The sequence below is a fragment of the Nuphar pumila genome, chromosome 7 (genome assembly GCF_984573655.1).
Source record: "Nuphar pumila chromosome 7, dmNupPumi1.hap1.1, whole genome shotgun sequence".
In the NCBI taxonomy this organism is placed as follows: Eukaryota; Viridiplantae; Streptophyta; class Magnoliopsida; order Nymphaeales; family Nymphaeaceae; genus Nuphar; species Nuphar pumila.
Window position 1 is genome coordinate 14,875,556 of NC_143255.1, and position 25,986 is coordinate 14,901,541.

At 37.7% G+C, this 25,986-nt stretch overlaps 1 protein-coding gene across 2 annotated transcripts; it reads right to left on the bottom strand.

The window, feature by feature from the left end:
- Positions 1–1,432: 1,432 nt before the first annotated feature.
- Positions 1,433–22,560, bottom strand: LOC149831237 (uncharacterized). 2 transcript variants are annotated; one of them, XR_016433268.1, is made up of 10 exons: positions 21,667–22,560; positions 16,029–16,158; positions 14,132–14,619; positions 13,927–14,007; positions 13,676–13,783; positions 13,161–13,274; positions 12,980–13,060; positions 4,148–4,219; positions 2,086–2,562; positions 1,433–1,918 (listed from the first exon to the last, which is right to left on the bottom strand). XR_016433268.1 is itself a non-coding variant. In XM_090013760.1 (9 exons), the coding sequence occupies exons 1-9, from the start codon at positions 21,985–21,987 to the stop codon at positions 2,275–2,277; spliced, it is 1,683 nt and encodes a 560-aa protein (XP_089869886.1). In that variant the 5' UTR covers positions 21,988–22,560; the 3' UTR covers positions 1,957–2,274. The 2 variants fall into 2 exon arrangements, 1 of the variants encoding a protein (XP_089869886.1); XM_090013760.1 differs by lacking the exon at positions 1,433–1,918 and having other exon boundaries at positions 1,957–2,562.
- Positions 22,561–25,986: the final 3,426 nt, after the last annotated feature.

Below are 25,986 nucleotides of genomic sequence, written 5' to 3' on the forward strand. Positions count from 1 at the left end.
TGACCCAATGTTAATAAAAAAATTGTAACTTGTTTTTTAACCCATACATCACAGACAATAATCCACTGCTAGGAAGAGTCTCACGTAATGATATGTATGTGTGTTTTTTCACATCTAAGAGGTCTGACTCCTATATATAAAATAATGAACAATTGCCCTATGTTAGGGTTCACTCAATAACAAAGAGAGCACATTCGGTAAGGATGCCGTGCCGGAGAGGATGCCGCTGCTGGGAGGGGACATTGGAAAGAGAAGGGCAGTCAGGTGTGGTAGAGGGGAAGGGGAGGAGCTATCAGTGGGGAGGAGCTATCAGTGTCGGTGGGGAGTTTTTTTTTTTAAGGGGTGTCCAACACTGTTCGGACACCCCTGCTCCATGGGGAGAGGTGGAACAGCTATGGATGCCGCCCACGCACCCACATGTTTGGCATTCGTGTGAGCATGTGGACCCCACGTTTTGCAGGGACGGGGAACAGTGCCATCCCCACAATCAAATAGGCCCTCAAGGTCCAAGGATCCCCTACCTTCACAGGCACATGTTTGCTGCAACATTTCATATTTTAAACCTCTTGTCCCCATGAGCCACCAAGGCTTTCAGTATGGCTATATAAAGATTGCCCTTATGAGTTGTGTGATGCATGGAGGTTGAAGAGATCACGCTCACGACTTAAAAAAGGATACACGTAAGTTTTGATCAAGGTCGCCTCAAAGGGGGTTGTCGTACTGAAGTTGGGCTCACACCCTCAGACAGGTATTGAGGTTCAAATCCTGCAGGGATCACATCACTTGGTCTAAGCCGAGGCCCAGCATAGGCCTTAGGAGCAAGGGTCCTAACCTCAGAGTTTTATCCCTTGGAAGGTCAATGTAGGATCTACCTGACACGAGGGTGTGGGCTTCTCTGTGTAATATACCAAAAAATAAAAATAAAAAACTTGATCAAGGTCTTAGCAAATATGGGATTGCCACTGGGTCTCAATCGAATCAAGATGGTAATCTTTCTAGGTCATGATGGGTTATAGTTTGGGTCTTCACAAATCAGCTTTGGACCATGATCCCTCAAGTTTACATCAAGGAGCTTTGTGCAAACATAACAAGTTTAAATCTGTTATACACCTTAGATTTGGGCAATGGTCTGCTATCATAACTTGTTTTGGTAGTCAAGCCTAAGTGGCTGCAATCATAATACAAGTTTAAAGTTAATGAAAATTAACAAAAGAGATGGAAAAGATTTCTTTTACTCCCAAGCATTTTTTCGAATTATCACTGCTTAGCTTTCAATTTAAATCAATTAAATGAAATGTGATAACCCAACACCCCTTTCTTTGAAGCAATCACAATACCTGCCTATAAAAAAAGAACGCCAAGCGTCCTACTTATAGTACATTATCTCAACTTATAGTACATTATCTCAAGAATAAATAAAAAATATATGACATGAATGAAAAGAAAAATATGAGCTTCGCTTTAAAGGAAATGCTGGGATATTTACAATGAGCAAAATGTTAACTTAGTTTACATTAACACAAAATGAAAAACGAGATTGTATTGAAATTAATGAAGATAGTGCTGCGAAATACCATAAATTCAAAAAAAAAAGTCCTCACTTCTAAGAATTAAAACTGTGAAATGCATTAGACCAACCATACTGGACCAGGTTTATTCCATTGGTGAGATTAGGGAAAATTAGATTTTAGAATTTAGTGAACCTGAGCCATGAAAACCTGATTGTCTAATCAGAAAGTATATTCTTCTACTAAGAAAACAAAACCGGCACCCTGGTCAGCAGATCACCCAATATCAACCAGTAGTAGCAAAAGAATAGCAGTTAGTAGATTAGCACGCCAGATGGGGACACAATCTGTCCCCAATTCATCAAAATCCAAAAGCTCTATGAATCAAGTAAACCTTGCAATTCATAACCCTGCAGAACAGGTAGAAGACAGATTAGCCAAGCTTTCCTTTCTGATTGAATGATGGCTAAAAGAATCATAAAGCAGCAGAAAACTTCACAGTACAACAAAACATGTACAGTACTTGCAGAGAAAAGGAGATCAATAGATCTATTTACAACCAGAACAGGCATCCAACCTCTGTTCAGAACGTTATTCCCTTGTTTCCTTCCCTTCCCTCTTTTACTGATCTCCAACCTTCACTTCTTTTTTCAACCTGCACGAGCTTAATGAATTTGGCAAGCCTTTCGTGTAACCGTTTTTTTTTTTTACAGCTCTTTTCTTGATCTTTTGGTTTTCTCTGCAGTTTCCTTTTGAAACTGTCAATTTACAGACCACCCAGCCATTGTTTCTTAAACTTCTTTTGGTTGATCAAGAAAGAACCCCAGGACCTTCTGCGCCTGGACGATGTTTCTGTGATATCAGAAAAGAGACCTGCAGCCAATGCTTGCTGAAGCCAAACGTCAAACTCTTCATCCCCTTTTTCATCTGTCATCTCGGCATCCAAATCCCATGTGAATCTGCAGTCAGATTTTGACCTTTGAACCTTCTTCTCTAACCCAACCATATTTACATGGAATGTTGGCCTGTGAGTATTTGGCTTGCAAGCCATTCCCTGCCCAGACAAATAAATCAAGAAATGTGTATCAGTTCCGGTCAATTATCTTTTAGTCTGCCAGGCTGGAAGTGATTTCCTTGGTTTAAAATTTTACTGTCATTGAGCCAGCAGAAAAGAAGCAGCTGCTGGTTTTTCTACAGCAGCATTTTCATATTATCGTCAGGGTCAGTGGTACTTTATGCCTGGTGGCATGACCGTGTTAATGGAAGTAAGGAAGGCAACCAATACTGAAAGGATATAAAGAATGTGACTGTTTAGGTGTTAGGACAGATGCAAATTCCACAAAACAGATTATAGAAATGGAGCCAGGAAGCAGATAGTTGAATTTGTAGTTTTCGGCTGGTAATATGGTTACTTTTCTATTTCTAAGTTTTCCATGCTGTCCTTTTCATTGCCTTCTATAAAGATAAATAACAGCTTCATAAACCTGGCAAAGCTGGCCTTTCAGTTGAACAAAAGAGCTGGTACAGAAGGTAACCTTGACAGGAAATAGATAATTTCATCACAAGATTATATTACTGCTCATCTTTAGTACAATCACCAGGACCATCTTCCAGCCAATAAGAGGCACATACTCAATGCACCTGACAGACGCATAATTAGAACCAAGAGCACTCCCCATACATCATAGTGCATAAAAAGTGTCTAACATCTGCCTATCAAAAAAGATAGTCGAGGAGAAGAGTGGATAGGACAGATGTTGGAGCTTTTTACTCATACAAACATACAGTGCACACGAACCCTCATAGTGTATAAAAAGTATCTAACATCTGACTATACGAAAGACAGTTGAGGAGAAGAGTGGATAAGACAGATGTTGGAGCTTTTTACTCGTACAAACATACAGTGCTCACTAACCTGCTGAACAACCACATGTTGAGCACCTGCATTGAAACTGTGGTTGACGCAGGCATGACACTTCCTACATAATGGTGTATAAGGATTGCTATCTGAACAGAACCACACAAAGTAGCAAATGCTTTGTCTTTTCTCCATTTATTTCATATAACATAGCATATGACAAAATCAACCAATGTCACAGGGGCACACCATTTTGGTGGAGTGTCCCTGATGACATGAGCGGACATGTGGACACTGACAATGACACATACGGTCCATATTTTGATATTATTTTATTATTTTATATTGTTTTAAGTTTTATTTTAATAAAAAATACATTTTAAACATTAAAATATATAAAAAAAGTTAAAAATTGATTAAAATTTTCAAAAAAATCTGTGTCCTCGTGTCCCCTTTCCTAAAAAAATCAAACGTTCGAGTCGAATCCGTATTACGCGTCCTCATGTCCGCATGTCTTTGTGACATAGAAATCAACATATCTGCAGATAGAGTCTCACATTTATTGTTTTAAATATGATAGGCTGATAGCTGTACCTTTGACAATATCATAAAACACAGTTAACATTCAGAATGAGGCTCACTTTCTTATAAAAATTGTGCACGCTTATTTTCAAAGGAAAGAAAATCAGCATAACCACAGTTGTGGAGTTAACCCATCTATATGTCACCAGGGTGGGTCTATTCTTTTAGAAGAAAACTGAGAACTGTTTCTATGCATTACCTGACAAATAGCCCATTCTGAGACATCAAAGATCTTGCTTTCACCACAAACATAGGCACGAGGAATATCTACCTGTGATGCCAAGTATTATAAATATGTTATTCATAGCAGCACAATGTCCAGTAGAAACAGGAATAAAATTCAAGAAAGTTTCCAAATAGCTAGAAAGTTTTTAAGATACTAATAATAACTTGCACCATGTTGAATAAAGGATGACAGAAATATCAATGTGAGCATTTAGAATAAACAGCTCAGCACTCTTTGAGGAGCTTATGCAGGAATATCATTATTACGATGAAATAATTTTTCCATGTGTATTTTATAATTATCTGATAGAATTTCATCTGCACCTGCATTAAGAGAGAAAACAGAGAAAGAGAGGGGGAGAGAGAGAGATGAGAAGAGAAAACCAAAAGGGGCCTCTGCGGCTGTCACGATTTCTGTATCTCAGAAATCGTGACCTAATGCATTGTATAAAGGCACTTAAGTGTACATGGGTCGGGTCGGGTCTAATATAATATCCGAACCCAACCCAGAAAAAAGAAATACATTTAAATTTTACACTAATACATAAAATGGAATGAACTCGGGTCTGGTATAGGATCCAGATCCGAAACACTATACACCTTTTTCACCCCCCCCCTCAAGTTGATCATGGTTATGAACCATGCACAACTTGCCTTTGAGCGTCCAAAAACGATCCTTTGTTAATCCTTTCGTAAATAGGTCCACAACTTGTTGTTCAGTATTGACGAACTCAGGCTCAAGCTTTTTTTCTTCAACTTTCTGTCTCACAAAGTGTTGGTCAATCTCAATGTGTTTAGCACGACTGTGATGTACTGGATTGAATGACATGTTAATAGCACTTTGGTTGTCACATAGCAAGGTAGTGTGGGAGATCTTTTCTCCTACTTCAGTCAGTAGATGTCTGATCCATGTGACTTCGGCAGTGGCAGCAGCCATAGATCTATATTCAGCCTCAATACTTGATCTAGTGATAGCTTTTTGTTTTCCACTGCTCCAAGAGACTAAATTTCTTCCAATGAAGACACAATATCCTGATGTAGATCTTCGTTCATCAAGATCCCCAGCCCAGTCTGCATCACAATATACAGTGAGTCCATGCTCATCTTTGCCATATGATTGTGGTGAGTAAGTCAATCCATCCCCAATAGTCCCTTTCAGATATCTAAGGATCCTCTTGACAACTTCCATATGTCCAGTACCTGGCGCATGCATAAATTGAGATACTTGATTGACTGAATAAACAATATCTGGTCTAGTGAAGGTCAGATACTGTAACATTTCTATTATGCTTCGATACCTGGTGGGATCATCACACAAATCTCCATCATGGGCACTAAGTTTTTGATGCAGCACACTCGGAGTTCCCAAAGGTTTGCAGTCTTTCATACCTGCCTTGCGGAGAACATCTACGGTGTACTTGTGCTGAGTGAGTGTCAAGCCATGAGTTTGATTATCAACTTCTACACCAAGAAAATAGCGTAGAGTTCCAAGATCTTTCATTTTGAACCTCTGACCTAGTAAGTCTTTCACTTCTTGGATGTGAACCACAGAGTTTCCTGTGATAACAATATCATCAACATAAATTAATAACAGAGTGGTCACAATCTAGCTTCTAAAAAAGAACAATGAGTGGTCCAGCATGAAACGCGAAAATCCATGTTTCTGAATCTCTAGTGAGAAGCTATCAAACCAAGAGTGAGATGCTTGTTTCAGATCATAGATAGCTCTCTTTAACCTGCACACATGAGTTTTACAATTTTGTTCTTGATATCCAAGGGGTTGCTCCATATACACTCCCTCCTTCAAGTCCCCATGCAAGAAGGCATTCTTTACATCAAGCTGACTCAACTTCCACCCATGTTCAACAGCTAGAAAGATAATAATCTGAATTGTTACCATTCTTACAACCGGACTAAAAGTCTCATCATAGTCTTGCCCTGCTTCTTGAGTGAATCCTTTTGCTACGAGCCTTGCCTTGTATCGCTCAATAGTTCCATCTGGCTTGTACTTTATCTTGTAGACCCATTTACATCCAACAACATTTTTGTCAGGCGGTCTGGGAACGACTTCCTAAGTTTCACATTCATGCAAAGCTTGCATTTCATCATTCATGGCTTCTACCCACTTGGTAGAAGTGGCTGCCTGGTAGTACATAGTGGGCTCATCTTCTTTATTGAGAGCAGTTAAAAACAGCTGAAGATCCAAGGAGAAGTTGTTATAGCTGACCCACCTGTCAATGGTATGTCGTATGCGGCTTGATTTTCTGATCTCAGGAGTGTGAGAAGGGGTCGGATTGATGACTGAAGCATGATCTGAATGGCTTGATGTCATCGGTCTCTGTCTGGAATAGACAAAGCCTTTGTATCTGCCAGGTATTTTTTCTGAATTCTGTGACCCCGACGTCTCAGTGTTTTCAGACATCTCTTCTTCTTGCTGCACGCAATCTGGTGAACATGCTTCGCTAGAGCTAGCAAAAAGTTCTGAACTCAACCAAGGATAATAAACTTCAGTTGGTATATTGGTTGCATCAGCTTTGTCATCGAAATTTTGCTCATCAAAGACAACATTTCTTGAGATTTTGATACGTTTGTTGGTGGGATCATAGCACCTATATCCTTTGTAGTCATCTACGTATCCCACAAACCTACACTTCTAGGCCTTGTCTTGAAACTTGTTTCTCAGGGACCGATCAACCTGCACATAGCAAACACATCCAAAAACACGCAGATCATGATAACTAGGATGAGCTCCAAAGAAACACTGATAAGGAGACTTGTTTTCCAGAATGACCATTGGCAATCTATTTATCACATGCATGGCAGAATGAAAGGCTTTTTGTCCATAGGTTGGTGGGAATATTGCTGTCATGAAGCATACTCATGGCACTTTCAACGATATGTCTATGTTTTCGTTCAGCAATCCCATTTTGTTGAGTGTGAGGGCAGGATACCCTTCTTCCTATTCCATTATCTCGAAGAAAAGAAATAAAATCATGGGATGAAAATTCCCCACCTCCATCACATTGGAAAAACTGAATGGACTCAGAAAATTGGTTTTTGACCAAGGAAAAGAAATTTTGAAACAAAGAGAAGACTTCTGACTTATTTTTTATGAAATATATCCAAGTGTATCGAGAATAGCTATCAACAAAGATTAGATAATATCTGCTTCCAGACCCAGAGACAATTGGGGCGGGTCCCCACACATCAGAACAAATGATCTCAAAAGGTTTTGAAGCTCTCTTATTAATTGAATGGAAAGACAATACATGACTCTTGCACAAAAGGCAACCGGAACATTTATGACTACTCTCATCCCCTTTAAGACTTTCTTTTGGAATGGGATTATTAGAAACAAGTTTCTCAATCAAATGACTCCCACAATGTCCTAACCTACTATGCCATAAGGATGGCTTATTGCATTCAGAGATACTAAAAACACTAGCAGAAGAGGAGGAACATGACTCTGATGAAGGCTTCGAAATCAGGTGAGAAGGGCAAACATCACGACATGGAGCTTCTTCAAAGACATACATGTTGCCTCGTCTCTTTCCTTCAACGAATGTTTCCCTCGTGCGTAGGTCCTTGACCTGCACAAAGAAGGGAGTGAATTCAACTGAAGCATTATTATCATCAATAAGTTTAGAAACGGAGACAATATTTTTCTTAATGTCAGGGGCATGAAGAACGTCAGAAAGAGTAAGAGTGGAATGTGACATGGGGATGACAGTCTTTCCAACATGGGAAACAAGATGGCGGGATCCATCTCCAATGACAATCTTACTTTTTCCAAAATAAGGAATAGGATTAGAAATTTTACCTGCATCGCCTGTCACATGAGTCGCTGCCCCGGAATCGACAAACCAAGTGCCTTCATCATTCTGCTTCAATTTTAACTCTGACAAGGCAGATATCAGCAAATCTTTAATCTCTCCACTGTCTCTGGTATTTGTGAACTATCTCTTGATTTCTATTTGTGGACTCTTTCCTTTATTCTCTGGATTATGCCAATAATTCGCCTTGATATGTCCCTTTTTGTTACAAAGGAAGCAAGTATGGATGGATCTTGTTCCCTGCGCATGAGTAAACGTGTTTGGAGTGGGAAGCAAACCACGCCCTCCGTGTCCACTTCGCCCATTGTCCTCCTCGTCCTCATCCTCGTCCTCTACCATAGGTCACTCCTGTAGCAAAAACTTCTTGAGAATTTGAATGATTATGAGTTTCTTCAGAGAATCCCTTCAGAGTCATTTCATATTGGATCAATTTGGCTCGTAATTCATCAAAGGTAGGAAGAACAGGGAGACACAATAGTGAAGTGACTATCATGTTGTAGTCAGATCCCAATCCACTCAGGGTTTGTTGCACCATGTCACTGTCACTAACGGCACATCCTATAACTGCAAGTTGATCTGTGATGGTCTTCATCTTGTTCAAATATTCCATGATGGTCATGGAATCTTTCCTTAACAACTGAAATTCTCTTTTTAAAAAAACTACTCTTGCTTGAGAAACCTGCGAATACGTTTGAACCAGTCGTTCCCAGAGTTATAGAGCTCTACAATTGTCAGGAATGGCAAGAAGGATCTCTTGAGACAGGGTGGATGTGATGTATGCAACAACTGACTGGTCTTTTCTTTCCCAATTGAGGAATTCAACATTTTTGACATACACGATTGAACTCGCCCCTTTGTCATCTTTTTCTTCTCTCGGGCTAAATTTTGGTGGAACTGAAGTGGTTCCATCCAGGTGACCTAAGAGGCCTTGACTCCTTATGAAAAGAATAATCTGCCTCTTCCATATCAATAAATTTGAGGTATTCAACTTCTCAGAAACAAGTTGGTTGAGAAAACTTGAAGAAAGATTTGATTGAGGGTGGTAGGGATCCATAGAGAATAAGAATCAACAGACAAAAAGTTCAACCTTCTCCCAACACTCAGAGAAGAGAATCGTAGACTGTTAAAATCAGAAAATGAAGAAACTTGGGCCTTTCTGTGCACCAAAAGGGGCTTGCGCGAAAAGATAATCACACGTTAAGAAGTAATCACACGTTAAGAAACCCCTCCTTTGACTGTTTCAGCAAAGGGAAATCAAGAATGATAATGTGCAGCAGAGCACAGGGAATCAAAGGGAAGCACTATAACATCCGAATATGCAGAGAGATTTTGGAAAAGACAGAATGAAAAGGGAATCAAACGATTAATAGAAACAAATTTAATATCTCACGTGAATCAGTTCACGAATTCACGTGAAGAGATGTTAACCCACGATCTGGGAGAAGACTGATGCTTCACGTGAACCAGTTCACGTGAAATGCAGTCAATCCACGATCTGGATTCACGTGAATAGAGTGCCCGTGAATCACAGATTCACAAAAATGTAACTCACGTGAGGTGTGAGTACACAGGAAGATTCAGAAAGGGGGAAAGAAAAGAGACGAAGGAGAAAGAAGAACAGAAAGAAAATGAGAAGCGAAAAACCTCAAATTTTTTTGATCGTTGTCACGAGCCAGAGTTCTTTTTTGCCTCTAGAAGGATCTACGCTCTGATACCATGATAGGATTTCATCTGCACCTGCATTAAGAGAGAAAACAGAGAAAGAGAGGGAGAGAGAGAAAGAGAGAAGAGAAGAGAAAACCAAAATGGGCCTCTGCGGCTGTCACGATTTCTGTATCTCAGAAATCGTGACCTAATGCATTGTATAAAGGCACTTAAGTGTACATGGGCCGGGTCGGGTCTAATATAATATCTGAACCCAACCCAGAAAAAAGAAATACATTTAAATTTTACACTAATACATAAAATGGAATGAACTCGGGTCTGGTATAGGATCCAGACCCGAAACACTATACACCTTTTTCATTATCTATCCACCAATTAGGATAAATTACAACCTACTCATGTTAAATTTCTCACATGTCATAGATGTAACTGAGTATTCAAGTTTTCCTTCATTGTAAGTTTTAAAACAATGCAGTATCTTCCATTCAGAAAAGAAACAGGGTAAGTGTAGCGTCCATAGTGCAAAAATACAGTCTAAACAAAATTATATATTTTTCTAAACTTGTAACAATTGGCTTATTGGAAATTTAGGGCAGGCAAGTATATGCGCATAATGCTTGCTTGCACATTTTTTAACAATATTAAATACTACAAGACCGTAGTAATAGCCATCAGGAAAAAAAATAAAAGAGGGACCTTCACATAAGAGTAGCAGATCCTCAGGGGAGAGAGAGATGCAGATATTAAAAAATGCAATATGCTAATTACTGCTTGCAATAAAAAGCTAATCACACTCATTATACTAGCTATGAGCCTGTGGCTGTATCTTTCAGGTTGCTGCAGTTGCTAACTTTGAATAGAGAAATGCTATGAAATAAGGGAAAAAAAATTCTACTCCTGTCAGTGATATGGACATGATACTAAGATAAAGATAAGTAGATGATGTAGGCACTTGTTATCGCACATGAATTTCTTAGTCCATGGTTTGTGAAACAGCTTACAAGGAAATGATAAGAGTTCAACAATCAGCTATGTCACATGGGTGCGGGTGCGGGGGTGCAGCACTTTCAAAAAACTTGGGTGCCGGGGTGCGGCAAATATATATATATATATATATATATATATATATATATATATAAAGTCCAAAAGTTGGACATAAATGACCCTGGGTGCGTTGACTGCACCCAGGGTCAGGTTGACCGCATCGGGTGCGGGTGCGGCGCGGGTGCAGCACCTAGTTGGAGAGTCCCTGTGACATAGACAATCAGCAATCCATGCCTTGAAAATGCACAATTGTAACTTACCAAAATGTGTTAAAATAGCGGCCATTTTCTGCAGGAGGAAATCACTAATGGCACATTTGTTCATGGGAAAGGGGGCTATTTTGCATGAAAATGGCTTACTTTCTTGCCAGTATGAAACAAACAGGCCTGAAAGAAAATGTGGGGCTAACACAGTGCCTACATTGCAGCACATCGAGTACCGCATTTTCCCATGGGGCTTACCATTTCAAACGAAATGGATTCCCCATTGGGGGGAGGTGTGGAAACCAATTTGTATGAAAGGAGAGGCAGGATGGTTTTTCGAATCATGTGCCCCTTTTCATATGAAAGGGGTTCCCTCCCTTCCCATGAAATGAATGGGCATCAAGTGGATAATAGCTATGTTACAATATTCAAGCTTGATGCCTGGAAAAGCCAAATGCTTGGTAAGGAAGTGTAGAAGGGTCTTGCTAATTTCATAAACTACCTCTCCACTCCCAAAGCAATACCAAGGATTTGGTTTACAACAGAGACGGTTAAATTGTTATTATGCATTATCCAAGCCTCACAATAATGACATAGTAATGAATGAGTTGAAGCAGAGATAAGCAATTCAATTCAACTGCAATCAGAATGAATATTTTTTAATTTTTCTAATTCTCTCAATTGATTTGAAAAAGAAAACAAAGGAAAAAGAGGAACATATGGAAACCAACTTCTATATGAAATTCCAACTTATAACAAGATTTAAGACACTTCATAGCTCTATCACTTCCTAGCAAGGCTACAAAAACAGCTCATTCCCAACCAGAATCCAACCTATCCAATTCCAGTCATTCAAGATACAGCGCTGCCCCATATTGCTCAAAAGATGGGATATTGATTGATGTTGAGTTCATGTAATAACACCCACGAACTTTCCTGCATCTCCCACACATATAGTAGATATTTCATATGCTTATCAAAAGATACACTCCATAACCATTTGTAAATAGGTATCGGATGACAAAGAAATGATCTAGGTGGAAGCAGAGATAGATACAAGCTGGAATTATTTGGGCACATCCAGAACCAGGTCTAAGTCCAGATGAAACACCTTAAGCCAGTTCAAGATTTGGTTCCCCAGATATAACCTTGAAATATAGAAGAAGGTTACCAGATACTGTATTCATATGTGATTCCATAGGCTTCCTTCACCTGACCAATTGAGGCCTAGAACCTCCCCGAGTTTTTGTGCATTTGCTGAGTTCATTCTACATATCCAATACAGATATTTTTGAAAGCTATAAGATACCAGTTTTTCTTTCTCTGTAAACATGCCACTGAAATGGGGTACTATATCTATAGCTCTTGCAGGTTCAATAGGAAGCATTTCCTGGTATCATGGTCTGATGGCTTTGGGTATGCCCAAAGTGACCCCATATTCCTGGTTACTGGCTAGCATTAAGAAAGTTCAGATGTAACAACTCTTAGTGGCTTCTATAGCTGGTGGTGCACTTTATTAGAACTTCTGCATGAATCCATAGCCAATTCATTGTTAGTGCAATGCAATTGGTACGACAAGCACCTGCAGGAGGGACTTCGGATGGTAAAGCCACACTATCATACTGAGCGGTCTCAGGTTCGAAACCTAGGGAGATTAATCCCTAGATTTCCCATAAAGAAAAAAGACCCAGGATCGTTTTCCACTGGCTAGTGTGAGAGGATTCACTGTTCTGTCCTCCTTTCTTGCGCCCCTCCAGCCCTTCACCTTTTTTTCTTCATCTTGTTTGGTTGACACCTCATCAAGGATTAGCTCCTTTGACGTGTGGTGGGATTGAAGAAAAAGAAAAGATGGATATCTGAAATTTCTTATTGTGCAGACCATGTCAATTGAAACTTTTAGTTATTTCCATTTTCAGTTTTTATACCCGCCTTCTCTCAAACTAATTTTTATCAATCTCTTCTACACAGACATGGTTCCAAATTTCAACTGCCAAAAGAGTATAAAACATCCAACGTCAAGAATAACTAAGACTTGTGAATCATTCATAGATTAGTAAATACCTTCGGAGGCATCCTGGCTGATGTACACCCAAGTTCAACCCAACCATCCCCATCTCTGGCTTGATGGTATTGTCTACAATCCTAATAACAACAATAAGTTTTCACTAAAGGCTCAAGACTAGGTCAGCAAACTGTCTGTTTGATGCAATAACTGATCTATAACTAGCAAAGCAAATCAAACCTGACACCACCTCGCCTTTGCCTTAGATCTACTTGTGCACACCCATATATGAAAGTTTCCACATTTTGTGCAATGTATTCTTCTGGATTCCTCAGACCGATAGTCAACTCCATCCTAAAAGACAAACACATATTCAGCTCAAAGCTTATTGTAACTAATGATGGTGAGGTTAATGGCAGTGAAAACAGAAGTCATTTGTTGTTACATGGGCATGTGAATAAACCAAACAAGCATGAAAACTTTTCCAACTTAAAAATAACAAATAACTACTAAGATGAAGCTCCATCTTTTTATGGTGCAACTGAATGTTGTTACATAGGAATTCTGATATCTTTGAGTTCAACATGGGAGTTGGAAATGCCTGGGGATTTCTCATGGTCAATATATCTGCCCAGGCAAGTCGAAAGAGTTCAAACCAATAACACTAAACTCTAAAGAATTTTGTTGAGAGAAAACATTTCTTTTCCACCTCAGTTGCTGAATGAATTACAAATGTATGACACTGAACAAATTACCGGTTGAGAACTGCCACGGCTCCTCTGTTGAATACTGCTAGACTCTCTACATTCTTCCTTTCTTAATTGCTCATCATAGTTTTTCCTCTTTATTGAATCTGAAAGAACCTGAACAAAAGTTTCAAGGAAAGATCCTTTCATAAACCTTCAGGGAAAGCACATCCCAAGAAATCACACAATATAAACCATGAGTACTTGAGAAAGGCCTAGCATAAATTTTTAAGCTGCATCTTTTCAACATAGAAACTCACCTCATACGCACACTGAAGCTTCTTAAATGACTCACTCGCCATTGGAATTCCCATATTTTTATCAGGATGAACAAGCACAGCCTGCAAAAATGATGCCTTCATAAACCCATGAACATGCAAGTTTGGAAAGCATATTGCAAGCTTAAAACTGTAGAATGCATTTCATATAAATGAATGGAGGCCAATGAGTATATTCTAATCAAACCTTTTTCCGATATTCCTTTCGCAACAATGTCAAATCTATATTACTATTCCTGGGAAATCCTAGAGCTTCATAGTGATTCTTGCAATCTAATATTCGTTTTATCTCATCCAGTGAACTTGAATCTGCTTTAACAACCCTGCTAGCAGAAGCCTCTTGGTGGATTTGCACTGGTTGTGAGACACTGGACATTCTGCAAGATGCTTTGCAAGATGAAAATTTCTCGGATTCATCACTCTGAGCAGAATATTCAGAATCATATGTAAAATCTTCTACATGGGAACTAGCTTCATTGTTCTCTGCTGAAGTTGAACCCTCGCTCCCACATTCATATTCTTGAAGCACATAGTTCAATAGGTCATTTGATAAAAAGGCTAGGTTTAGTGACAGGAAAACTCCAAGTAACCCAACACGAACTTTAACACAGTAAATGGCATATGCAGTTGACATGAAGACCACTAACCGTGCATGATTCAAGGAGAACAGATAGCCTACATCATCAAGTCAAAGCCTTTAGAATACATATAAGAACAGAGAAACAGTAGATATTGTCAACAAACAAAGACAAATCAGTAATAGGAAAAGCATAACAGGAAAATCAAACTTCACAACATGGTTCTAGATACCATATAGGCCAAAAAGTTTTCCAAGGACTTGCAGACTAGTACAATCATAGAAATTGAAACTATTGTTGCTTCTGTATTGACACATGGACCAGCAACCCATGAGGCAAGAGACTTGGTTCTCCATATTCATCAACAGAATGATTTACAACCGACTATGGCTCAAGATGTGGCTAGGTTGCTGGAATTTGTTAGCCTACATTTTGCATATGAAAATAGTGTGAAATATAGGCTACACTCTAGAGTACCGTACTCTCTAACTAAAACTCATAGGTGCAAGTTTTATTTCATCAATTTGACCCTACAGATGCATTCAGCATGGTCCTTATACTAGGGAATGCACTTTTTGTCGAGTAGTTTCGATGTAAAAACATGACTATCTCAATCATAAAATTTAAACATGACTATCTCAATCATAAAAATTTTACACATTGTGCAACATTGAATTTTGAAGCCTTTAAAAATCTGCTTACACAATGCAATCTGACAATCTAAAACATGTTTTTGACTAAAAAAATCACATAGATCATATCCATAGGGCTTGATCCACAGAAAAATCAAGAAAATGTAATGGAACAGGATGTTTCCACTAGAGGGTACAGTACAGTCGACGGTAACCAATCATTTCCCAAAAATAGTAAATACATCATATAAACAGAAATTTTCTATATTGAATGGCAGAAGTGTTCATGACATCACCAATATATATATATATATATATAAGGTGGTTATGTACCATGATACCATACGGTGGTAAACATTCTTGATTGTATGGATCTAGGCACCAAATGGTAGATCTAACCCTAGAGATGTATTTAGCACAGTTTATTTACTATGTTAGAAGGTTTTATCATGTCTAATACATCATAAGATCCTATTTTTGAGACAATAAAAATCAACGGCTCACAATTCATGAAAATAAGAGTGGTCTAGGAATGGCATAAAACATCATATTTCAATCAACTTTAACACATGGAAATAGTAGATAGAGCATGTTAAACATGATCCAAAGGTTAGATTTTGCATTTGGAGCTTAGATCTATGTAAATCAAGTGTGTACCATAAGTTATGGTGGTACGGTACCACCATATAAAGTACAAACATGAGATTGATGCTTCCACACCTTAATAGAGCAGGAACTGTCATAACTCAATTAACACTACTCACCATGCACCTAACAAATATGCAGGATAAAAGAAAGAGGAAAAAACAAAACATTTAACGGAATAGAAGCACACAAGCATGAAAAATACACGGATGCCAAGGAGGGGTGACACCTCCAATTATGAATATCATCCCAGTTATCCACAGATTGCCATATATAGACAAAATCAAAACCCCAAATAGTCCAACGATGAAGAGTCCAGGGGTATAGCCCAAATAACGAACCGTGGCACCAGAAGCTCCCTGGAAAATAAAATTTTGTTAACTTGTCTTCTCTTAAATAAATATGTTCAGAGAAAACCAGTAGAATCTCAAGGTACATCAGTCACATCAACAACAAAAATTCACCAAAATTATCAAGACATATGGTACATACGGTTGTAGGTTCCTCTAGCACACAGATTTAGTGTCTTCAAATGGTCCAAAGGGCTTTCAGGAGATAACTGATTATCAAATAGTTCTAAGACAAATAACTAAATGGGTTTTGATAACGCTAGAATGAAAAGAAAGGCATATTCAGTAGCAGATATAGATGCAACCATCATAATTCAACATAAGGATCTAATAATTCCAGGAAATATCTTTGAAAAGAAATGCACAATTAAAAGTAGATGTTTTGCAATGAAGATATGGAGTGAAACAAGCACAATAGGAGGAAGAAACCTTTGAAATAGAAAAGTTCCCTAAAATTTATAGTTCTAAACAAACAATATGGCTAGAAGAAGGCCATGACCTAATTGTTAGAAAGGAGAAGACAATTCCCCAACTTCAGGTGTCCCAGAGAAAGTAAGGAGACCGCTGGAGTCCCTAAGACAACCAGTTCTCACACCATATTATCATATACTTCATATCATTCCATTTGCAACTTCATATTTATCCCTTTTAAATCCCAACAAGCCTTGGAAGCATTTTCCCACCATTTAAGCAGAAAATTTGAAAAAGCAATAGGGGTAACTTGGAACATCACTTATTCCTTGCCAGTTAACATGGTCCAAACTTAAGATTTCACTGGCTTGACCTATCGAAAGAGGCAAGATGCCCATCGCTAGCTTTCAAAGTTTAAAGTTGCTTATCAATTTTTTTTTGCACAAAAATATGCTCTTTCTGGTTAAGAAATGGAAAATCTCTTCTGATGCATGACTCAAATGTTTCAGTTTATCATGGAAAAGATGTATTGTTTTCAACAATGACTTTGCTTTTGTTCAAAATTTATCAACCACTCCAGGTTAAATGGAAAATGAATGCAAAGCTCCTAAAATTCTAAGCATATTTTAGGTAAAAAATGCCACTTCTTACCTCTAAATGATGAGATATTTTCATCAAGTTTAAGGGTCAAGGTGGTCCAAGCTCAAGATTTAACTAAGTTGACCTATTGCAACAGGTAGGATGCATAGCTTTACCCTTAAAAGCTTTTTTGGTAATGGATTTTTTGTCATTAAAAATTGTGCACCTCTTCTTCTAATGCATGACTCAAATGTTTCAATTCACCAGGAGAAGACTTTCTAAGCAACCACTTTGCTCAAAATTTTATCAGCTGCCCAATGTAAATTTCCTAAAATTCTTTTAGGTCAAAATTGCAAACAAATGTTTAAAAAAGATGAACATAAACCAATAAATATTTTGGTATTATAACAAGTTTCAACTTCTGGTGAAACGTAACTCCTGCTCTCAATGATGCAAAAATTCCTTTCAACAGAACCCCTTTCTGCAAAATGCACTCTTCCACTAAATACTCTTAAAAGCACTAGAACCTTTTATATTTTTAGAAAAAGCAAAAGAGCATTATTTATTAGAAAATAGGTACAATAAATTTTCAGCAGAAGTCAAGCAAAGAAGAGGACGAGAAGAAGAAGAAACATAACTAAATGATGCATAACTTAATCAAAAGCCCTGAGTGAAACTGATACACACTCACTCACCACAATAAGTTAATCTGCATGCCTTGCAACCCTAACCAAAGTAAGATCTCCTGTTTTATGTTATAATTTATTCTTACGTGGTCTCGGTCGACCCAATGAACCCCTTTGGTGATGTGAACTTTAGCAGTTGTGCGTAAAGCAAGGTGGTCATACATACATACATACATACATACATACATACATACATACATACATACATACATACATACATACATGAGGGTCAAGATTTTGTCAGGTCATCATGACGTCCAAATGAGTTTCTTTTTCATTTTTTTCATTTTTTTTTTGTTTTTCATGAAACCAACCTTACAGATGTGATACATGGTTCAGTTAGCGGGAACCATAGTAACAAATATCACGTGGAAAAATGTGATATAAACCTCAAACACAATATTTCCATTCTTTTCACGAGATATTAAAAATCTCGCTAAACTGAATGTCTTGCAATTTTTTTGCAAGATATTAAAAAAATCTAGAAATTCTTCCATCATCGTAATGGAATGATTCCTCCTTCCCTTATTTATATAACAGCATTTAATAATGCTGCATGGCGGGAAGCACATTTAAATGATGCACGGAAGGCAGCATTGATTGCTGCCCATCTTCGAAAAAAGCCTTTTAGGCACAGCGAACGAAGGCAGGAACCTCCTCATTTTATAGGATGTGGGAGGCACTCACTCCCTTTGATATGGGATTATTCCAAATTCCTTGAAAACATGTATTAGCAGTGCATAACGACATAAGCATTCCCATTAAACTTCCCCTACTCGTTACACACTTCACATTCTTGCTCAAGCCCAACACCTTTCTCTCTCTTTGTATTTATTTTTTATTTGCCAAGATTTTCCCAAAAAAAATCTGAGAAAAACTCATCTTTCGAAAATATCCTGAGATACTCTTTTACTGAGAATATCCCGAGAACGAGATTTGTGACTATGGTGGGAACTGGCCCTTGGATCGCCCATTTATGACATGTAGGCAGTATTTTGTGAGGCTTCAATTCAACATCCTACAATGTGTGGCATTTTCTTGGCTTATAAAATCATGTTTTTTCGGAGAGAAAACACGATTCAAGAGCTGACTGCTAGTGATTGGACCATGTTGAACACATCTATAAGGTCCGATTGGGTCAACAATATCTGCAACTATGATTTCCAGCTCATTCAGACTGTCAGGGTGCCATAATTCAAATTTCAAAAAGCCCACTCTTTTGGTGATTAAAACAAAAAACAAAAACAAAAATGAAAACTGTCTGTTGACTGTGCATGCTCAGTACCCTCTTCCCAAAACATAAAAGAAAACTGTAGACTGCCTTAAAAAACAAAAGATAGAAAAGGAGACCATTAATACTCTCTCTCTCATCCTTCACATGAAGAGTTGAAGAGTTATTTTGAAAGACAGAGAATATTGGTCATTTTCAAGATAATTATAGATTCTACCAATTTAACAAATTTCTAAACAACTACATGATTAGAATGCCCCTCTATCACCAAGGAGAAACTACATTTTTCGATAATTTTACAATACATAAAACATGTGACTGCGATTGGAATACAATTAACTCAATACGACCAGGGCATTTCTTTTAAAGTGGACTGGTATAGTTTTTCTATTAGAAATTCAATTTAAGAGACTAAGAGTCAATATCAACCTGATCTCCTGAACAGATTGAATCTAGTGCACTCTATTCAATCTGATATCCATGCCAAACTTGACCTATTGGCATCTTGACCTTAGTTATCAATGCTTTAGATTTTGTCCTCGCCATAATCCACCTATAAGATTTACTTTTAATTGGATAATCATGCTCAGATTTATAACTAGCTCAGGCTCAATTAGGTCAAATATCTTCAATGGAGCTAATGTGATGCAGTCAACCTAATGCAAGAAGGCAAAAATGACCATGCTAACAATGTCCTCCATAATCACATCAGACTCACAAGTCTTATTCTATTCTTATTGCGATAGATACAGGTGTCATGGACAGATTTTGTTTTCACTTTCTTTACTATATACCAGTTTTTACAATTTTTAGTTGCAAACTTGCAATACCATATCATTAAGCTACAAGCATTTGAAATAGTACATTTATGCAATGAATAGAGACCATAGTGTATTAACTATTCAATGAATATGCTTATTACTGTCTGATACCGGCCACTAAAGCTATTACCTATTAAATTATTTGGATCTAATCATAGGGATGCAACTTGAATGAACTTTGACAGCATATTCAATAGAAAAAACCGTTTAATAGGGTTTTGACTATAAATATATTTGATTAAGTAATTGGACGTAGTTAAGTAGTTTATCGTGTCTTTGTGTATAGTAAGGCTATCTAAATTTATGCACATCTAAGATGAAGCATGATGAAATCTTAAACATTGATATGAAAGTATAACTTCAGAGTTCAGTTGGCCAATTAAAAAAAAATGGTTTAGAATCGCTTCATGTTGATATTATGGCGATTGAATCGACAAAGACAAACCTAAACACTTCAACCTTACTACCTTAGTAATGTACAAGTTTAACCTAATACAATGCAGCCTATTTATCACCAACAGAGTAGGAATGTCCTACCAAAATAAGAATTTACTTTAGGCTTAATTAAATCCACACAAACACTTAGTGCTTGCACCAGATCCAAACCACTAACTATAAGCACACACGTGAACACAAGAGTGCAAAAAAAAAAACTTATGGTAAAAATTTCATATCTTACCAGTCCAGTTGTATTTTGGAATCTCCCCAGCTGGGTTTGTGCAAATGTGAAACTTGATAATAAAATTGATTTGTTCAGATTAATAGAGAGGGCTCATCTCATGCTAAATGAAACTAAGATTGGCTTTTAAACCTAATTCTATCTTTGAAATAGCATTGACTTGACACATTTTACATGCAACACATCATAAAATTTATACATATTATATCAGTATTAAAGTGAAAAAAATGTTATTAAAATACCAGTTATTTGTAATTACTGGATCATCAAACTTAAATTCATAGTTCAGTGTGGGATTCACTAAACCCAGAACCAAAATGTTTGATTATGGCTTGTGTCCAATTAAGACAAGTTTAATAGACTGAAGGCTTGAGGGGCCAGAGGAGCTTCATCTTCTCTTTCAGTGACTGGTGTTTTGCATAAAAAATCATGCAGTCTTTTCAGTAGCTTAACCTTAAAATGCAACAAAATCCAGTGCAATATCTATCTTGTATCTTAATGTCATTGAACCATTGATATATTGAACCTTATCAAACTATTTTACAATATGGCATGCATATATACTAACCTTAAAATGCAACAAAAGTCCACACTATAATATCTACCTTCTATCTTAATGTTATCGATATATTGAACCTTTTCAAACTATTCCCAATTCCATTGCTTGCATATACAGTAGCTTTTTATAAAGGTCATAATCAAAGGACCTGATAAAACTAACTTTCAGGCACCTTATTTTCATATGATAACACTTCTACACCAATTCTCTCCACCTCAACTTAGGACCGGGCAATACCACTTGTTTATTCTACGTGTTGGGCATTGTACTCAATGGCAACATATGGAAAGCGAATGAATGATCAAAACCTTGCCATCCCCTAAGTGAAGTATTCTCCGTGAAAGATGTCAACGTCTTTCCGTATTGTGGTCACGGTTATACAAGAAAGGTCAATGAAACCACAATATGAAAAGGGAAAATAAGTAAAAACATTCATGTATACAGACTTATGATAAAAGAGGCAAACTATGCACCACCACCACCACCAAATGAAAAAAATAAAGAAAAAACGAAAAGGGAAGCAACCGAGAATATGGACGAGGAAGAATTACCAGCACCAAAACCACACAGACCAAGCAAGATGTCGATGTTAAACTAAGAAAGCAGCTCCAGATTATGACGAACAAGGCCGCCGAACCCAATCCAAGCATCGAGCTGATGCCGCGGACAGCGCAATCCCTCCACTGCAACAACAAGAACAACAAGAACCCCCCCAGCTGCGAGCACCAACTGGAGAAAATAGGCCCGTGCCGGTCGGCGAAAACCGCAACCCGTTCCCTCAAGCAACTCATGAAGGCCTGCGCGCCCAAAAACACATCCTTCTGGGATCGAACCCATTTCAGTCCCTCCTTAAGCAGCCCTATATCCCCCATTGTTTCCCCCCTCTAAATCATCTCACTTTCAACTTCAAAAAACTCAAACACCAATTTCTCGAATTCCACCACAAAAACGATAAAAAAAAAACTCTAACTCGAGCAATCAATCACTGCCACTTCAGCTCACATACTCATCAAAACCACCACACCAGCATTCTCAACAAACCACAGAAATAAAAAAAACCCTAGATTTCTTCCATGTATCAATCAATTCCCAACTAAACCACTTCACATGCTTGCCGTGAACAACGAAATCATAGCAAGAAAAGAAGATCACCAGACGCCGGATTTCACGAGAATCCTCCGCTCCCGCCGAACCCAAAAACGAAAAAACCTAGAATTTTCTCGTCGACGAATTCACGTATTCCCCGCCGGGATTCCTCCGACATATTCTCCATTAACACTTCCTACATTGAGAACACAGCACTCAGAGCGATCTCAGAGAGGGGAAGAGAGGGGGAAACGAAATCGTTCGGAATCTGGCGAAGTACGATTTCCGGCGAGTATCCGGCATATATCGCTTTCGTTCTTTTTGTTTCCCGGCCGAAGTCTCTCTCTCCCCCGCTTCAAATGACGACTTCGAGACTCGTCTTTTTACCAATCAGCCACGCTACTGACATCACTAAATTCCAGAAAATGAAATTACCCAAATGGACAGAAATTTCTCCCTGAAGGACGAAAATCTATCTCATTACGTCCTTTTACTTGACTTTTGCAAAATGACGAAAGCACCCTTCATGCTGGATTCGGGTTGTGGTCTCGATTTTGGTCCAAGTCATGGTTAGTTGAAAAACGTCATGTGTTTGATACCCGAGGTGGGAAGCAGATCAGGTCATGCTGAACAAGAGCGTTTTTGCTCATGCTGACATCGTGGCCGTCTGTTTGCATTTTGGATGAATGCCACGTGGTTTTGTTTACTTTTGAGATGCAAATGGATGGCCATGATGTCGGCATGAGCAAAAACGCTCATGTTCAGCATGACCTGATCTGCTTCCCCCCGAGGTGTGTGTCCTTTGCCGGAAGGCCGAAACTAAGAGTATTCTTGACCGAAGTTAGGGTTGGATCCGTTTATACCATCTCGATTTGCGGCCAATGAGATCCAAGTTTTCCTTTTATGAAGTGGTTGAGAGAAGTGATACACAAAGTATGAAGTGAAAGTGTTTGGAAAATGACTTATTGATACTCATAGGGGAGGTTGTTTTGATCAAATTTGATATCATGAATGTGTTCAGCATAGTCAAAATAGTAAGAATCCTCCCTTGGATCATAGTTTTTCATTGTAAAGGCACATTTTTTATGTTTGAAAAATTGGTACATTGTATGAGATATTTTTTTTTTCAACTCTTATAAAAACTGATATATCCGTCCCAAAAACATGATCCAAAGGTCAGTATCTAATAAACTTAATATGTAGTTCACATCTAGAGGGTCGGATGTGTAAGAAAATTAAACAAATAAAACGTATATTTTTTTATCAAGAGATTTTTGTTGAAGGATGACCGCTATGAAGTTAAAGATCGACGATATTGATCATGGTGTGACCTAACCATCCAGCTATCTCATTCGACTCTAAAATCAGTGGTTTTTTTTACAAGAGGATCTTTCAAGGTTTTTTTTTTTTTTAAACCAAGTTACTAACCTAAACAAAATATTAAGAACTCAATTCTTGTAACATGAAAAGTGCATTTTCAGTATCAAAAAGTTTAATTGTATTGCATTGAAAGAAGCAACACTTTTCATTCTTTCATTCTCCAGAAGAAAGCTTTTCATAAAGTTTTACAAAGCACAAAGCGTGTATTTTTTAACATTTCTTCAAGGAGCTTATTGTAAAGTTAGTTTCCAAGGTTTTTAAAATGTTTGGTTCATATATGTATAAATATATATAGCTAGAGAGAGAACTAAGGTTATTTTTTTCAAAATTAAACAAAAAACAATATTTTTGGGGAACTGGCTTAAAATGAAAAGATTTAATTATACTAAAAGATATTAAAAGCACCTATTATTTTGATTCAGTTTTATCAAATATTGAGTTCAAATCAGACTGGACTTGAAGTTGAATCTCGTAGCTATTTTGCTCTAAGTTTTTTTGTCAAAAATTATCTACTAATATATATATATATGTGTGTGTGTGTGTGTGTGTGTTTTCTTTACTTTTATCTTAAAAAATAAAATAGAATTAAGCTTATACGCATGGTTTTCATATATTTTTTCTAACTCATTTTTGTGTAAAGCATTTTGAATGCCTTGTTTGTACTTTTAATGAATTTTTGTTGCTAATCTTTTGGGGATGGTTGTATTAATAGACTTCACATTATATGCAGCATTGCTGCATGGTGGGGTCGATCTCAAGAAATGTTGAGATGGGTGATCATTAGGAGCTTTTTTTTTATTTTGGATTTATAACTCGAAGAAACCGCACCCGGCACGAAGATCTGATCATGCTGGCTCAGCCGGCCAAACCTACGGTCATCGTGCCGGCAACGTAAAACTCTGAGACTAGGACCCCTGTCCCCCGAGCTGATGTTAAGCATTGGCTTGGGCAGAGCGATGCTCATGGGAATTAAACCTTGACTACCTGTCTAGCAGTCATGGCCCCACCCCACTAGGCCAACTCCCTTTAGGGCGTCAGCAACAGAGCTGCATGCTAATATTAATAAATCCTACATATTTTTGATATTCTGATCTAGCATGGTCAAATTCCTGGCAGGCCAAGAATATGGATCAGAAAATCACTGCTAGATCAGGACCCGAATGGCAATGTCGTGCTCACTGCGTGCAAACTCAGTGCATCACTTTTTCTTTTCTTTTTCGTAATAGCCATAAATGTAGCTAGTATTTTTGAAAAGATCACATTTTTTCATGATATTTTTCGGCAATCATAAAATCCTAACGAATCAGGATATATTCTACATACTTCGTATTCTAAAAATATCACAATTTATTGTTAAAATTTATATAGTAACCCTTTGTACATGTTACATTAATATGTTGCCTATAAACTTCAACTATAGAATATACCAATATTTTTCTAACAATTTTGCAGAAAACAAACAAAATCATTCATTATAAGATTTTCCCTGTCAAAAAAACCCGATACCAAGATTGTGACACCGCATAATGTCTTCAAAATTGGTTTTTAAATCGAATCAGTTTTCAAAAAGTTTCGGAAAATCAGTCCTAATCGAATTGAATCAATTTGAATTAAACCATTTAAAAAAATTTATTTTTATTAAAAAATAAAAAACATTAAAAACTTTATAACAAACACCGAATCAGCTTAATCAGGCTGTATCGGTTCGATTCAAGCTAATACAGCAGATTCGAAACAAAATCAATTGAATTTCTTAAACCCTTGTATCAACCCAATCTGATCGATTGCAGCCTATTTGATTCCATTCTTACAACATTGGCCGCCAACACACACACACACACACACATATATATATATATATATATATATAGAGAGAGAGAGAGAGAGAGAGTAACCCGTATCATCAAACACGTAAATTATATGACTAAATCGGCGGACTTAATTGGACGATTTTGCGCCACTGATAAAACAAATTATAAGCATAATTGTAAGATCATGTAGTTAGAGGTGGCAAAATCTGACCCGACCCGCCAACCCGCTTCTTAGCCGGGTTAGGGTTTGGCTTAAATGGGTTCATATCGTAAACGGGTCGACCCGCCTAACCCATTTATTAAACGAGTTGTGTTCGTGTTAGGGGTATGCCAACCCGCCAACCCGTTTGACCCATTTAATAAACGGGTTAGGCGGGCGGGTCAACCCGTTTACACGAACCCGTCAACCCGCAACCCGTTTATATATATATATATATATATATATATATATATATATATATATATATATATATATATATATATTAACTTGTCGTGTTACTCGGGTTGGTTATCGTGTCTATGTTATCGGGTTGCGGGTTACTCGGGACGGTTATCATGTCTATGTTCTCGGGTCGACCCGTTTAATAAACGGGT